The 16780-nt window shown below is 33.6% G+C and overlaps 2 protein-coding genes across 2 annotated transcripts in view; one reads left to right on the forward strand and one right to left on the reverse strand.

The window, feature by feature from the left end:
- LOC149897307 (uncharacterized) overlaps positions 1–16780 on the reverse strand; it is a 41901-nt gene that overhangs the window by 11701 nt on the left and 13420 nt on the right. The window lies entirely within an intron of this gene.
- Positions 15148–16141, forward strand: LOC149897308 (uncharacterized). Its single transcript, XM_090117013.1, has 2 exons — positions 15148–15517; positions 15797–16141. Exons 1-2 carry the CDS (start codon positions 15148–15150, stop codon positions 16024–16026), a joined length of 600 nt encoding a protein of 199 aa, XP_089973139.1. The 3' UTR covers positions 16027–16141.

Here is a 16780-nt window from a genome sequence, read left to right on the forward strand (position 1 = left end):
GGATATAGTTTCCCACCAAGACTATTTTGAAAAACATGTTTATTTTACATGAAAGATAGCCCATAGAATGAACGCAACCGAACTATACTATTCTTAAGAAGATTTTAAATTTCATAACTTGCAACACTTTTAAAAAAATGACTACCTTATATTGAAATGGCAATGTCAAAGTTCAGTGACGTGAAAAAGTGCTAAAATAACGGTCGATTTTTGGTTACTTCCGAGAAAAAATCTTTTATTGTTCAACGAAAAATCTTGTAAGTAGATTATGTTTCCATCTTTTATGAAATGAAACTTTAGCTATGTTTTTTTATTGATTTTATGCGTATAACATTGATAACAGCGTTAAAATCTGCGAAATACTAAGTGAAAAAATTATTCCCTTGGCCCGATTGAGTTTATAATTTATTTCTTATTAATTATTATATAGACGTAGTGGTGGGCAGACTATTTCAAAGTCTTCAAGAGCTCCTCTAAACAGCCAGGATTTTACCTCATCGGATTCTGAATCTTCTGTTTCTTCAGGAGACACTGTTATGTCAGAAAATTATACCGCGTATGCCCAGCCCACAAACCAAGATGACGCTTGTTGCATTTTTTGTTCTGAAAATTACTCTAACGATCAACAGGGTGAAACTTGGATTCAGTGCCAATCATGTAGGTTGTGGGCGCATATTGAATGCTCAGGATGCGACGCGGAGTATTATATATGTGATTTTTGCAAGTAAATTTATTCCATACATGTAATTTGGAACCCGGGTTCCATAATACCAGCACCAGAGCTCCGAACACATTTTTGTTATTTTTTCTAATAAAGCAAATTATTTCGTATTATGTGTATTTTTTAATATAAATTAGTTTCTAATATAAAAGCCAATAAGTTTTTAAATATATAAAGACAGTTTTGTGATGATTAGTCAAATAGGTTTCTTAAAATACTCAAAAAACAAAGTGGGGTTCCAAATTACCACCTCCTCCTCTATATGAAAGTTTGAACTCACAAATATGTCAATACAAAATACAAATAATAATAGAACGCTGAAATTTGAATGAAAGTAAGCTTCTTAGGGGATGTAGATGTGATATTTACATGTAATAATTTATTTGTAACAACTTTGGAGTTCCAGATGCGATACGTTTACTCAATGTCGGCGTCCATCTTCCAGATGAAGGAAATACTTACAAAAGATGCCGATTTTGTAGCACAAAAAAAGAGGAGAGAAGAACAAAAATAGTATGTTCCACGTGCCAAGTTGCACTATGTGCAAAGAAATGTTTTAAATTATTCCACGAGGCTTCACCCCAAGAATAATTATATTTTTAACACGCTTGTTGCGGCAATAAGGCTCGTTTTTGCATAAACTGTGTTTTAGTGTTGAAATGAAACGTCTTTCCTCTATTGAATCTGTTTTATTACTGATTGAAGCACACAATGTAATAAGTGACGTCTTAGTCGTGAACGTAATTAATAAAAAACCGAACATACCGCCCACCAAAGGACTACACTAGTCCTTTCAAATAACAAATTAGTCTCCTTAACTTACAAATAAAGCGGCATGCTGTATGAATTAACAAATAACACCTTAAATCAATATGTACTTTAAATTTGAATGTTATATACTTATTACATTGAACATTTGTTTACAATACTATAACTTTTACTTTAATTTTTAATAAATTTATCAAATACACAATCTTTGCAGGCTTTGTTATTTATATTTTACTTTACACACACAATTTTATACATTTTTATGACAGTTTTATAATAAATATTTGTGTACCTATACACATAACAACAATACAGATAGGTTTTACATTTTACACTTTATAATTAATCAAATGCACATACATATACCATAGCAAAAGAACAATTACATGCGAAATGAATTGACTCGCTTGTTTTGAATGATTAATTGATGTCTGTATTGATAGGAAGATAACATAATTTAGATACACTTCTTTTTATTACACTATCACCGCTTTTTACACTATAAACCCTAGTGAAACCGTCTGGCCCCGGGTGTTTGGCAGTGATACGCCCTAATGCCCATTTGCCAGGTGGCAAATTAGGTTGTTTAATCAAAATAACATCACCTACTTTAAATTCATCATTCTTCTTCAACCATTTTGTTCGCTGTTGCAAACTGGTCAAATATTCAGTTTGCCAACGGCACCAAAAATCATTTAACATTTTTTGACAATATTGCCAACGAGATAAATGTGTTAATTTAAGAGATTCTAAATTTGGTTGCGGTACAGTGATAGGTGCTTCCCCGATTATTATGGGATGTTCAACGTCTTCTCCTATGTCTGCATTTCCTAACCTTCCGCCCACCTTGATAATTCCATCTTCATCTAAATAGGGATTTAGTGTCTTAATCTTGCTGTTTTTCTTCACCTGTGGTCCTTTTTCTAATGAATCCATTTCTTATTCGAATTCTTCCCTTTGTACTATTTTTATACAAGTATTCAATGCCTCATCTATGTCTTCAGTTGTTATTTTCATGTCTTCTTTATTCTTTTTAAACCTTAAAAATTTCTTACAATAAGCTATTGTTCTCAATAATTCTTTTAATGTATCAAATTCTTCAAATTTCAATGAAACTTTATCTTGTATAGTATTTGCTAGTGTGACTGTATTAATAGGTATCTTCTTTTCTTCTAAATTAGTTTGTATAAATTCTGGTCTCTCTAGTTGTAGTTCATCGTTTCTTAACCACGTGGGACCTTTCCACCAAATGCCACAGTTTTTAAGATTTATAGCAAGCATTCCTCGCGAAGCTATATCTGCTGGGTTATCGTGAGATTGTACATGATACCATTGTTCCTTATTAACTGTAGAAACTATCTCAACTACTCTATTTGCGACGAAAGCTTTCCATCTTGAAGGTTCACCAAATAGCCAATCAATAACAATTGATGAATCTGTCCAAGCAAAAACCTTGGATGTTGGTATACGCAGTGATTGTGATACTTGCTTTAAAAGTTGAGAAAGTAATAAAGCTCCACAGAGTTCAAGTCTAGGTAATGATATCGTCTTAAGTGGTGCAACCCTTGTTCTTGCAGCAATTAGACTTGTACTATAAGTTCCATCATCATTTCTTACACGACAGTAAACAACTGCAGCATAAGCTAATGTCGAAGCGTCTGAAAACCCATGAATTTCAATTGTATCAAAATTTGTATTTACTGTTCCAAGCCATCTGTCTATAGTAATATCCTTTATGTTTTGGAGATCATTGCGAATATTCTTCCACTCTTCTTTTATAAAAATATTAAGATCCTCATCCCAGTTTGCTTTTTCAAGCCATAACTTCTGCATTAAAATTTTAGCTAAAACAATGCAAGGTGCAATCCATCCTAATGGGTCAAATAATTTTTGTATATCAGAAAGAATATTGCGTTTAGTAATAATAACGTTATCATCATCTATTGATTCTAAACTAAAATTATATTCGAATCGATCCGTTCCCAAATTCCATTGAACACCTAATGCCTTGACAATACCATCTAATTTAATATCTAAATGCGCCTTTGTAGATCTATCATTTGCTTCTAAAGATTGTAAAAATTCTGCACTATTAGACGACCACTTTTTAAGATCAAAACCTCCTCTTCGCAATAGTTCCGTCAAATCTTTTCTTAGTTGAATACATTTTTCTAAATTATCACCACCAGACATGCAATCGTCTACATAAAAATCTTCGTTTAATATTCTAGCAGCTTCAGGAAAATGATGACCTTCATCAGCAGCAAGTTGTTTAAGTGTTCTTACAGCTAGGTATGGAGCGGATGCTGTGCCAAAAGTGACGGTAAGTAATCTCATATCTTGTATATTTTCAGCTGGATCATTTCGCCAGACTATTCTTTGGTAGTCCACGTCATTCCTATTCATCCATATCATTCTGTACATTTTCTGAATATCCGATACGAAACAGATTTTATGAGTTTTCCACCTCATAATAATGTTTCTAAGATCTTCTTGCAATACTGGACCAGATAAGAGTTCATCATTTAATGATATGTTGTTAGTACCTTTACAGGAAGCGTCGAACACAACTCGAGTCTTCGTGGTCTCCTTATCTTGGCGTACAACGGCGTGGTGGGGTAAGTAAACTGCTTTTTTATTTATTTCTTTTTCAGGTACTTCTTCAATGTGTTTTAATTCTTTGTATTCTTCTATAACCTTCAGGTATTCTTTTTTCAGATCTGGATCTCTTTTAAATCTTCTCTCTAATTGCAACAATCTTCTTACAGCTACTTCTCTCGTGTTCCCTTCAGGCGAAAGCGGCTTTTCAGTTTTAAAAGGTAATGTAACTATATATTTTCCATTACTATCTCTCTCATGTGTCCTTTCATATATATTTTCACATAGTTGTTCTTCTTTAGTTAACTTTCTATTTGTATCGATATCTATCTCCCATATAGTTTTAAGTAAGTCATTAATATTTGAATCACTAGTTAAATTTGTAACCATTAAAGACTTATGTATAGTGTTAACTTTCATATTAATTCCACCCATAATGATCCAGCCCAGGTTGGTATTTTGAGCACATATACCTGAGGGACCCTTGATTAAACCTTCTTGTAGAATTTTTGTGTATTCATTTACACCTAATAAAAGATCCATACAACCCGACTCATAAAAGTTTGGATCTGCTAAATTTAAATTGTTAAAGTGTACAAGCTCATGTTTAATACTATTTTTAGAAGGTAAGTTTATTTTTAAATACTTTGACATCACGTAGGCGTGTACTGGTAACTCAAACTTAGGTTCCCACCGAGACAAAATATTTACTTTGACTTCATTCTTTACATGTACCTTCAAAGACTCCATGCCAGTAACTATCATATTAACCGGCTTGAGCTGTAACTTTAAGACTTGTGCAGCTCGTTGAGTAATAAAACATGCCTGTGACCCTGAATCTATTAGTGCCTTAAGAGTAGTAGTGTATCCATTTTCACCTTTAATGACTACTACCGCAGTTGCCAAGAGACTTACCTTATGTTCACCATCTCCTTGACTATGTAAAGACGCCATTGTAGTATGCACCTTCTTCTCATCTACATCGGTCCGCATTGATGTCGACGGTTGTGTAGTAATCTCGGATACCGACGAATCTGTACCTATATTTGATCGGTGTAGAAGAGAATGATGACGCTTTTTACATATGTGACACGACAAAGGTATACGACATTTAAATGCCGAATGACCTGGGGCCAAACAGTTAAAACACAATTTCTTACTTTTTACATATTCAACACGTTCATTACAATTCAGTTTTGCAAAAGATTTACATTTACACAGATTATGGTTCTCATTACACATTATACAACATTTCACAGAATTTACGGACGTACTCACATGAAAAACGCGTTCTTTAGTGGACCTTACAGGCGGTGTAATTAATTCTAATGTACGAAATTTAGACTCTAAATACTGTTTTAAATCTAACCACTTCGGTAACTCTTCACTTTTTGTGTACGCAAATTCCTCCCACGCTTTATGAGACTCTGGGTCTAACTTCTGTACTACAAGAAATATTATAATCGGATCCCAAGAGTCGATGGATACATTTAAATTTTCAAGACTATTTAAAACTTCATTAGTAGTATCTAATAATGATTTTAACTGTGAAGCAGTTTGCGACATACATTTTTTCTGAGAAAAAAGTCTTTTTAATAAAGAGTTAACAATTAAACGTTTATTTCCGTACCTTAATTTTAATGTTTCCCAAGCCTGTGTATAATTAGCATCGGTAATTCTAATATTACGTAATAAACTTTCTGCCTCGCCTGATACACTGCACTTAAGGTAATGTAGTTTTTGTACCTCGGAAAGCGTGTTGTTGTTGTGCACTAAACTTAGGTATAAATCATTGAATGTCGGCCATTCTTCGTAGCTCCCGGCGAACGTAGGTAACTCAATCCGCGGCAACCTCACTCGTTCGTTGATGTGTACCACGGTGTTGTCATGGCTGGACTCCAGGGCTGATGCAGCGGATTCCATGTTCAATAATTTATCCTTCAAATCAGCGAGTATGCATAAATAAAGGTCCTCGTGAATGTAAAATTCTTCGTTGACAAAGTATGGTAAAAGCGCCTTTTGTTCCCGCGGCGTTATCTTAACTAAATCTAAGTGTGCGCTTTGAAAGGTTTGCCAATAGTCCTCCAAATGTTTAATTCTCGATTGTATATATCCTTTAGATAGTCTTTGTTTAGGACACTTAGATATGTTAATTTGCGTTTTTTTGATGAGTTCCGCCGTACTTTCCAAAACACGTATAATTTGTTCCGTATTATTATTCGCCATCATAAATATTGTCTTTCAATAACAACTTCGTAACAAATAACGCTGTATAATGAGCGTCTTATCGCGATCAATTGCACGGGTGCTTCTTTTGTTCTTCGATTGTAGCTCAGATAATCCGGTACGAATGCGACCATATGTTGCGGCAATAAGGCTCGTTTTTGCATAAACTGTGTTTTAGTGTTGAAATGAAACGTCTTTCCTCTATTGAATCTGTTTTATTACTGATTGAAGCACACAATGTAATAAGTGACGTCTTAGTCGTGAACGTAATTAATAAAAAACCGAACAACGCTTTTAGCTTACTTGTAATTAGCTATATTAATTATAAGAATTAGAATAAAAATGCGATTGCAATACCGCTTTTTATTTAGCATGCATGATAATATTCATAGGTAAATAAAATAAAAGTTCGTAACGCATAAAAAAAAATAAAAAATAAATGAAATAAAAAAAGCGAAACCAGGTGAAATACTAGTATATGAATAACAACAGCTGTAACACAGGCGCGAGCCTTATTAAGGGTTAAAAACAATGTCCTAGGTGCAGACTGGTTCATCAATTTTCGGAAACGACATGGATTGTCTATAAAAAAAGCACAGTCTGTAGAATACGTGCGAAAGAAAATGACAGATCCATTCGTCATTGCTGAATATTTTGATTTACTGTAAAATACTTTAAAAGAATTGCATCTCTTTGAAATACCCCAGGCCATAACCAATAGTTTGTGGTTATTGGTAAATAAACAAATTGGCATAACTTAACGTTTCAGTAGATAGGTTAAAACCTGCATACGTTTTACCTGATGATAATAATATTGTGACTAAGTTCACAGGTAAGTCTGTTAACAATAATATGAGTGATAGTAAAATTAATGATTCGCTACATACAAAAAAGGTAATTAAAAAGGTTACATTTGAAACAGTCAAATCCAGCTGTAAAAATTATGTTACACGATCGGGGCGAATACGAAAAATGCCAAAAAATTAAATTTATGTTTTAAACATGTACATATAGCCATTGTTATTACAATTTTTGCATGGTTGCAAATTGTATGTTGTTGTTTTAGGTCACGTAATTCTTTGAATGTAAAGAATGAAAAATTTTATTCAATATTTTTATTTTCAAACTTTATACAACTATCTATATACAATTATTTTTCTTTATACATTATTTTACAATTTTACTATGGGATTAAATCAAACCAAGGAAAGTGTTGTATATATCGGCCATTGATGCTGCAAAAGAAATCAATCAACTCATTCAGAAACAAACCAATCAGTTTCTTCCATTTACTGTTCGTAATTTAATCACAAAACTAAAAGATAATATTGATGAAGATTTTGTGAAAAGAACAGCTACAGAATTTTATAAAACGAGTCGAGAATATTTGGAAGAATGGACTAACTTTCTTACAACAGAAATGGAGATATTTAATTGGGCAGATTTAAGAAAAGTACCTGCGTGGGAAGATGTACAAAAGCATTGGATGTATTGATTGGAAATGGATATTGATATTTATGGTTTTATGGCATTCAAATGCTTTATAAATATAAATTTATAGGGAATAGAAAAAAATCGATCATTTTCCCGCCTCGTGATCGAATTTTTTCTATTCTTTATAAATTTATATTTGAAAATGGATATATTGACAGTACTAAACATACGGAAGTATTTGACGAATTTTCATTAATTGTAAACTACGTCACTCCAGAAAAAATTACGGACTGGAACAATTTAAAAAAGCACACAGAAACTCGTTGGGTGGAAGTATTCAAACACTTTCGCACTAACAATTTGCAACATGAACATAATTGTATTTTAATTGAATATAATTTATAAAATAACGACTTTTATAATCAACAAGCAAAATTGTCGCATCTGGGGCTCAGAAAACCCAAGAGTTATTGTTGAAAAGCCTCTCTATCCTCAACGTGTGACTGTTTGGTGCGGTTTATGGTCCGACGGAGTCATTGGACCTTACTTTTTCGAAAATGAGGCTGGCGCAACAGTTACGGTGAATGGATTGCGCTATCAAGAGATGATTAACGATTTTTTATGGCCGGAATTGGATGGTATTGATCTGGACAACGTTCACTTTCAACAAGACGGCGCTACGTGCCACACAAGCAACGAAACCATTGATCTTTTAAGGGAAAAGTTTCCGGACCGTGTTATCTCTCGAAGAGGTGATCACAATTGGCCACCGAGATCTTGTGATTTAACACCTTGCGACTTCTTTCTTTGGGGCCACGTGAAGGAGAACGTCTACGCCAACAGCGATATCGAGAGCGAATATCGATTCAAGACCTCAAAGATGGAATTCGTGAGGCTATCGAGGACATAGAGCAGCCACTTTGCGATTTAGTTATGGAAAATTTCATGAAAAGGATTTTGTCCTGTAAGCGTGGCCGTGGTGGTCATTTGCCTGATGTTATTTTCCACTATTAACGGCATACCTTCCTCTTTGTAATGAAATAAACATCTGATGATTTATAATAAAAAATGGCATTTTTCTTTGAATATCATAATAACACCTCTTATTGGAAAACCCTTTATTAGTAGTATGGTCCATACATACATGCACAGGTATATATTATGTATAGACGTCCCGTTTTGAGTCATAAGAAAAATGGTCAGTTTAGTCATAGTGAACGCCCCTATACAATTTCATCCTACAATTCATGTTCTCCAATAAGTGCAAGGAAATCATACTCCGAGTGATTTATCATCCCGCCAATTACCATATTATATTTCTAATTCATCATACAGTTCATATTCTCTAACAGGTGCAGCTTCATCAGAATCCCGAACACAGAGTGAATCGATTGATTTTTCATCCCGACAATTAAGCGCTGTCCACACATTTCCGGGAACTCGTCCCTGCCGTGTTCCGTCAGGGACGGGGAAAAAATCGGTTACGTACAAATTGTATGAACTGGTTCACACAGCTCCGTGTCAGGCGTCAGTGTCCCGGAGCACGCTCGGTCGCACGGTCGCTCTGACAGTGCTATCCGATTTTTGTTAAAGTTAATGATTTATCTGCAAGTGCAACATGAATGCAGAAAGGTTGATAGAACTTGTACGGCAGAATGCTTTACTTTACGATCTTCGTAATCCATATTATTTGAATTCTAAGAAGAAAAATATCATATGGGATAATATAGGAAAAGAATTAAAGTGTGAAGGTAGGTTTTAAACATTTGATTACAGGCGTACCTGTTTGCAAATAGAACAACGAATACCATCGATCAGTCCGTATTAATTGAAATCTGTAACATTTTAGAACAAATTCGGGAAGAAACTGCGGAAGCTGGTACAACTAACGAAAATATCCTACAACAAGTTATGAGTAATTTGAAACAAGAACAAAAAAGAACAGCACTAGTAACAAATACATCTGTGATAACAGTCAGGAGAATTACCACACAGGCCGCAAATTCCGAGTCTTTGACGGTATTTAGAACTCCTGGAAAGAAAATACCGTGCGCAAAACCGATAACGGGCATTGATAATTTTGACCAAGGAGTCATAAAAAGATGTATTCATAACTTTCACTTAACTAATAAAGAAATTCCTACGGTAGAAAAATTAAGACAAAAGTTATAGGAAGATATCAATTTTCAAGGCTCTAAAACTAGTCTACGTCAGATTATTAAAGAATTGAGGTTTAAATGGAAAAAGACCGAAAATAACAGGAAGGTATACGGCCGCTTTCAATATTCGATCGTGAATCTTAGATTTCTATTGATCCAGATTTTATCCGATCCGTCGATTGATGTTGAATCTGCATTTCAATAAGCCGATCTCGTCTCCAAATCCATTAGAAAAAAGGGATTGGTCATAAATTTGCGCCCTCCTTAACGTTTTGTTTTACGCATTTGCAGTAAAAGAACATCAGCAATTGTTAATGAGTAAAATGGTGTTTGCTTTCTTATAGCTAATCTATTTTATGTATAATCACAAGAAATTGCATACACAGTAATAATAATAATTGATTGCAAAGTTGCAGCGGTAAAGTACTATAACGTTAACGTTAGATTAGTAACATACGTTTTGTTGAAGAGGAACGGAACGTCAGTCAATCGCAAACGTCAGTCAGTCAGTTTGACATTGGCAAAATTAACTTAAATTATATTATTATAGTCTCAAGTTTGTTTGTTCCTTGGAAAGAAGAAAGTTAAATAAAAAATGGAGTCAGAGGCAGAAACTGTAAGTAAATAATTATACTAAATATACGTGCAATAAACATTCACGTCCACAAATGTATAATTTTCTATGTAAAAGATAAACGCGTGGCGCGGTATTTCGCGCCATTTCGTACAAAACTTACTAAGTTTTATTTTATTTGTTTGTAGAGTAAAACTAAACCTCTTTCGAAGGAAGAGACGAAAGGGCTGCTCTCCTTAATTGAGGGGAGCAAGATATTGTATAACAAGAAGACCAATGCCACCAGTAATAAAATGAAGATAGAAGAATGGACACGGATTGCAGGGGTCTTCAATGCAAATATAGGCACCTGTCGCCGTACACCACAACAACTGCGTCTTAAGTGGGAAAACTTGAAAAAGAATTCGCGAAAGCGCATTGGTCTCATGCAGATGGAACGGATAAAGGTAAATTAAGTTTAAAATAGATAAACCCTAAAAATACAAAACTTGGACTAGCCTTGCCTGCTTGTTAGTCTAATAACTAGACTAGTGGTTGTAAGCGACTGCTGAGCATGAGGTATTAGTCAGTATTTTCAGGTTGGACAGTGTTTTTAAGTTTTAACATTAGGAATTTCTCAGTAGCTGCCCGGAGTCTGGATATGTGCCCGGTAGATGGCAATAGGCTTGCCTTAAAACATAACTGGCAAAATGTGGGTGTGCCAGGGTGTGCTACCGCTGCTCAACCTGTTGGGGAATACAGGGCATGATGTTATGTTATATTTTACTTATAGTTAAGTAGGTACTGTAAATGGTAGTCCAGAACATGTTGATGAGGAATTTTTTTAAATATATAATTAATGATTATGTCAAATTATGTTCCAGACTGGAGGTGGGCCACCAGGGTACTTTCCTCCAGATGAGATCCAGGGCCTCAAGTCTGCTATTACAATAGTGTCAGAATGGTCTATCATTGATTTCAAAATTGTTGATTTTGACAAGTTTGGTAATCTACTATTATAATGGTGTCATTATGACTTTCCAATGGTCAACCACTGACATTCCATTGAAAGAAATGGCTTAGAATGGTAATCTCGTACATAATGACAAATGAATGACTGACGTATGGGGTAATCTGCTAAAATTTTGACAGTTCCTTTGATCATTGACCTACCATTGGATCGTCATTGTGCAGTCATTGCTTATAATAGCTCGGTTGTCGAAAAGAGTTTGTTATCTATCGTGTTTGTATTGTACTTTGTGAAATATTGAGTGGAGAAATGTATTCACTACGAGCAAATATTCTCGAGCTAGCCGCAGTGGATGCTAGAGAAAGAAGACGGGCGGAATGCAAAAGACGTCGTCGAGCCCGTCGCTTGACGAGAATTAGTACAAACCCCTTTATTGATATTTCCGAGGCGGAATTTGTAAAAACGTTTCGCCTTGGAAAGGACTCAGTAAGGGGGTTAATTGAAGAACTCATTCCCCTTATGGCCAGACCGCGTCGAAACGATAGCATATCGGCAGAAATGAAGGTTAGTAATCTGAATTTGATTTTCATTGATTTATTGTTCTGTAGCTATAAACACGAAATAGTTGATTTGTTATATTTTTTATTGCAGATTCTAATAGCACTTGCATTTTATGCATCAGGGTCCTATCAAACTTTGATTGGACAGAGTGCCCTCCATAATGTTGCACAAATTACTGTGTCAAGATCAATTAATGAAGTGACAAAGGCACTCAATAAAATATACCACAAATATATTAAATGGCCTACACAATGTGATGAAAGGAATATTATAAAGGCCAAGTGAGAAATTAAATATACCCTGATGTTTTGTTTGTATTGCCTGTTGTACCTTATCAGAATTACTTAGTTAAAAAGTTTTCAGGTTCTATCAGAAATTTAAATTTCCTGGCGTCCTGGGTTGTATTGACGGCACACATGTAGCAATATTAAGACCACACATACATGAGGAGCGATATTATAACAGAAAGGGCTTCCATTCTCTTAATGTTATGATTGTAAGTATTGGTTAGAAAGTAGAAATTTCTACCTACTGCCCAAACTTTTACTAATTGAGGAGGTGAAGAACAAAACCTCACTTTTCCACTTTTTCTGATTTTGGAGAAAACAGTAAAATGTAAATAACTAACTGACTACAACATCTGCATTTTGTTTTAGTTGTGTCATCTAAAGTAGTGTTTCAGTCAATCTGATGTACCAAATTACTGATAAAAATGATGAGAATCTTAGCTAAGATTTTGAAATTAAATTTGGAAATGTGAGGTTTTGATTAAACATTTACTGAGTGAAACATTACTTGTCTTTAAATATATTATACACAGTACCTATAATACAAAATTTAAATATCACTAATTTCTCTTTCAGTTTTGAACGCCTTCGATATAGAAAGCGATTTTTTTAACAGAAGCAATAATGAAAATAGAAGATTGAAATTATTTAATGAAAAAAAATCATTTCGAAATTTGCAAAACGTGTTTTTAAAAGATACAATACAAAATAAGATACCTAAATAATGTGTTTTAATTTCATTGAATATGTTCATATACCTACCTACCGTGAAACCTGCTTACTTTGCCACTTTTTCATGTGTCAAAAAGTTTGATTCGCTTAAAAAAAATTTAATTGTATGAAAACGTAATGAGTAACCTGCACCTAGACGTAGTAAATTTCATGAAAATTTACATGATTACTAAATATCTATTTCATTTTTGTAAATTATAATATTTTAAGCATAAAAACAATTATGGCAAAGTTAGCTGTCACTTCTGGTAAATTTGCCATATGAAAGAAAAAATGAAATTTTTGGAGTTTATGAGGTTAAAAAGTAATATATTTGCACTCTTCCTATATCCCGTAAAATAAAGTAAAAACTTTGTATTATTTAGCACTGGTAATTTAACTCTCTAAGTAGGTGGCAAATTCACCAACCTTTCCAAAATATTTCCTATATATGAAGAAGTTAGGGTTAGGGTTGTCAAATAAAAATGTTTTCGTAGTAGGAACAATTTAATAAAAGTAAAAAAAAAACATAATCAATTACTTCTAGTTAGTTTCTTAACTTTGAATCGTTTTACATAATAAAACAAAAAAAAAGAAATTTTCATTAAACTAACTAACTTTTTTTTAATATCACACATTACACGACATTCCTAAAAGATTTAAACAATGACAAATTATTATTTATATGATCTTGATTGAATATAAAAATTGTTGTTATTTTAAACTTGATAGGAACCAACCCAATCAAGTTTTAAAATCCGTTTGTACACATTATTTCCTATTAGCTGTACTTTATGTGTCTCTATTTCTTTTGTGTGTGCAATAAATAATTAAATAAATAAATAAATAAATACCTTTTGTAAAACAACCTTCATTTAAGCACATGCACTGTGTATTTCATACCTGGCTACCTAACTATTTATATTTTTTTTTCACCAGTCAGTAGGTACTTACAATGACAATTTAATTAAAATATTCATCAGAAATTTTGTGGCAGCCCTAACCTCCAACAAAACATGGCAAAGTCACCATCACAGACGTTGTGATTGGGGTTGTTGAATTTACCAATACCAATTGCGAAGTAAAGGTAGCTTGTAGCACAGTAAATCAGCTTTTATTTAGCTAAAGAACATTATGTTAACATAATATCAAAAAAATACTTACGTAGGCAATGCTTTTCCCGTTTGTTTTTGTAAAAGTTCCGGAGCACTAAGTTTCATACCGCCAACATTCGAAAAAAGTAACCGCCGAAAATGACATCTCAAAAACAAGCTGGGCTGCCACATTTCATTCGGTGTTGCCATTTAACTCATAAATTTTACTATACAGGCATGCATACATGACAAAAAACTGATATTAAGATGTGACTACAGTTTTTCCCTCAGAAGTTGGCTATGGCAAAGTCTGCAACCGTTGGCAAAGCTAGCAGGTTTTACCGGTACTTGAATAAAAATGGTTACCTCTTGTCTTGTTTATACACTAACAAAAAACTGAATTATATAAATAAGTCCCCCTGTCGAGTGTAGCTGATATTAAAATGTAAAAGCTCGAAATTAACAAATAGTTAATTGTTATCGTCATTTTTCCTTATCTAGTTACATTAAATTGAATTTTGTTGATTTTTTATTGAAGTTGTTTTCTCAATGTTTCTAATCCCTTAGGTATTTTAGTGATTTAGCTGTAAGCCAACAATTTAAATAGGACTATTAATTAGTTAAAATCTTTAGCTTAGTTTTCTTTATCCATTCATCAGTGCTATTATAAATAAAACACAATGAAAATAAATAGCTAAACACCGGCCGCTAGAATTGTAAACAAGTAGTAATGTCACATTTGACTTTGACAGCTAAACAGATAAAACATTATTGAGTTTCACTTTTATCCGCGTTACACATTTTAATGTTTTTGCTATTTACGAACTTCTTACTACTTCAGATTGCTTATAACATTATTAAATAATATGTAAAAATGTTTAAAAATGAAATCTGGCATGAGTAAATGTTAAAATTTAGTAGTAGTTTTTCGAAAATCATTTCTACTACCGGGTTTTATAATAATGGCAATACGACAATGTCATTCTGCCACGATTCCATTACGAGACCACTGACCGACCACTGATCGACCATTATGAATTTAGCAGATTACAAACTTTTATCAAAATGACAATGGGATCGTGTTGGAATGACGAATTTATAAAAAATAGCAGACTTGGGGCCCTGGACAGGGTAGCAGCATTACTGGGCAGCACTGGAGAGGGTCTCACAGTGAGGTTTGGTGGTGATGCTGAGCCCCAACTTATTGGTGATAGTGATGGTGATGGGAGTGTTGGGACAGCTTATATTGTGCCAGCTGATCATCCAATGCTATTGATTGACACTCCATTGCCTGTGGAAAATCCTACGCCGTCCATGGATTATACATCTGTGTCCATGGGCAATGAAGTGCCAGCCAATGGCATTGGGGATGAGTTGGTGTCGCTGGGTACGCCCAATATCCATTCCATTGAAAAAAGGAATTTCAAAACTAGTGGTAATATCCTATTACATAATAATAATGTGATACTTTGCATGTTTGTTACACAATAATGCTTTATTGGCTCAACCAATATGGATAAAATTTTGGCACACAGGTAGACTATGACCTGGAACATATATGTTAGGTACCTACATGAAGATTGTGAAGATGAATAAACATTAAAGTTTGTGAGGATGGATATTTGATACTTTTCCATGCAAAAACTACTAAAAGAATTTTGATGAAATTTTAAACATTATGTTTTCCTATATTTAATGCATTTTTGTTTTACAGGTGGTGTTAAGCGGAAGCTACTGAAGCCAGACAACGGGTGTCAAGCTCGAAACAAGGCATTGGCAGAGTATTATAACATTAAAAAACAAATGTTAGAAACTAAAATGAGAGAGAAGAATGAAACTTTATTATTACAGAATAAAAACTTAACGCTAGTAAATGAAAAATTAGAGTTAGAAAATGAAAAATTAAAATTAGAAATAAGGAAGCTGAAGGGTGAGGATTTTTAAAATTATATAATTTCGTGTAAATATATTTTATGTAGGTATGTAACTAAATAAACTATTTTGAAAAATTAATGTTTTATTGAAATTATCATTGTTTAATAATTTGAAGCTAATAAAAGGTATGATAATAAAGACAAAATGTTAATGATAAAAATCTAATCAAAGGAATTTACAAATTATCTCAAGACAGACTATTCATATTTTTGTAAAATAAATAGGTAGGTAATAAGTTTTAAAAATAATTAGAAATCAGTCCTTGTCTATTTCTGATATCATTTTCAATACTGTCCGAATTCTCTGATATCACAGTAGTTTCATTATCGTCTGGCATTTCTACTTCAGGGGGTACTTCTTCAATGTTATAATTTCTGCAGATATTGTGAAGAACAGCTGTAGCAATTATAACTGTTTGTATGTTATATAATGACAACCGCATGGTCAAGGATATTACTGGGAAGCGACGTTTCCAGACTCCAAATGTCCTAAACAAACAAATACATTTTTTTATAAACTTGGTTAATAAAAAGTAAATGAATAGGTAGGTACTTAATTTTTATAATCTCTAGTATAGTGAAAGCTTTATAAAATGGTGATTTTACCTTTCAATTGTGTTTCTAGTTTTTATCTGGGCCTCATTGTAGTTTATTTCCTGGGCAGTTGCTGGGTTTAACAAAGGTGTGAGCAAGTAAGGCCGGTTTGGATAGGCACTGTCCCCGAGCAACCAGCGATTTCCTAGAATACCATCTTCACACTGGGC

This window comes from Colias eurytheme, chromosome 26, assembly GCF_061535395.1.
Source record: "Colias eurytheme isolate Ceu_HAF_F1 chromosome 26, ilColEury1 Martin Lab GWU primary, whole genome shotgun sequence".
In the NCBI taxonomy this organism is placed as follows: Eukaryota; Metazoa; Arthropoda; class Insecta; order Lepidoptera; family Pieridae; genus Colias; species Colias eurytheme.

What these genes read in the sequence shown, in the direction of transcription:
- LOC149897308 (XM_090117013.1), top strand. Translation starts at nt 15,148, where the DNA reads ATGACAATGGGATCGTGTTGGAATGACGAATTTATAAAAAATAGCAGA. An exon ending in AAGGAATTTCAAAACTAGTG is followed by an intron (nt 15,518 to 15,796) that starts GTAATATCCTAT and finishes TTTGTTTTACAG; the next exon opens with GTGGTGTTAAGCGGAAGCTA.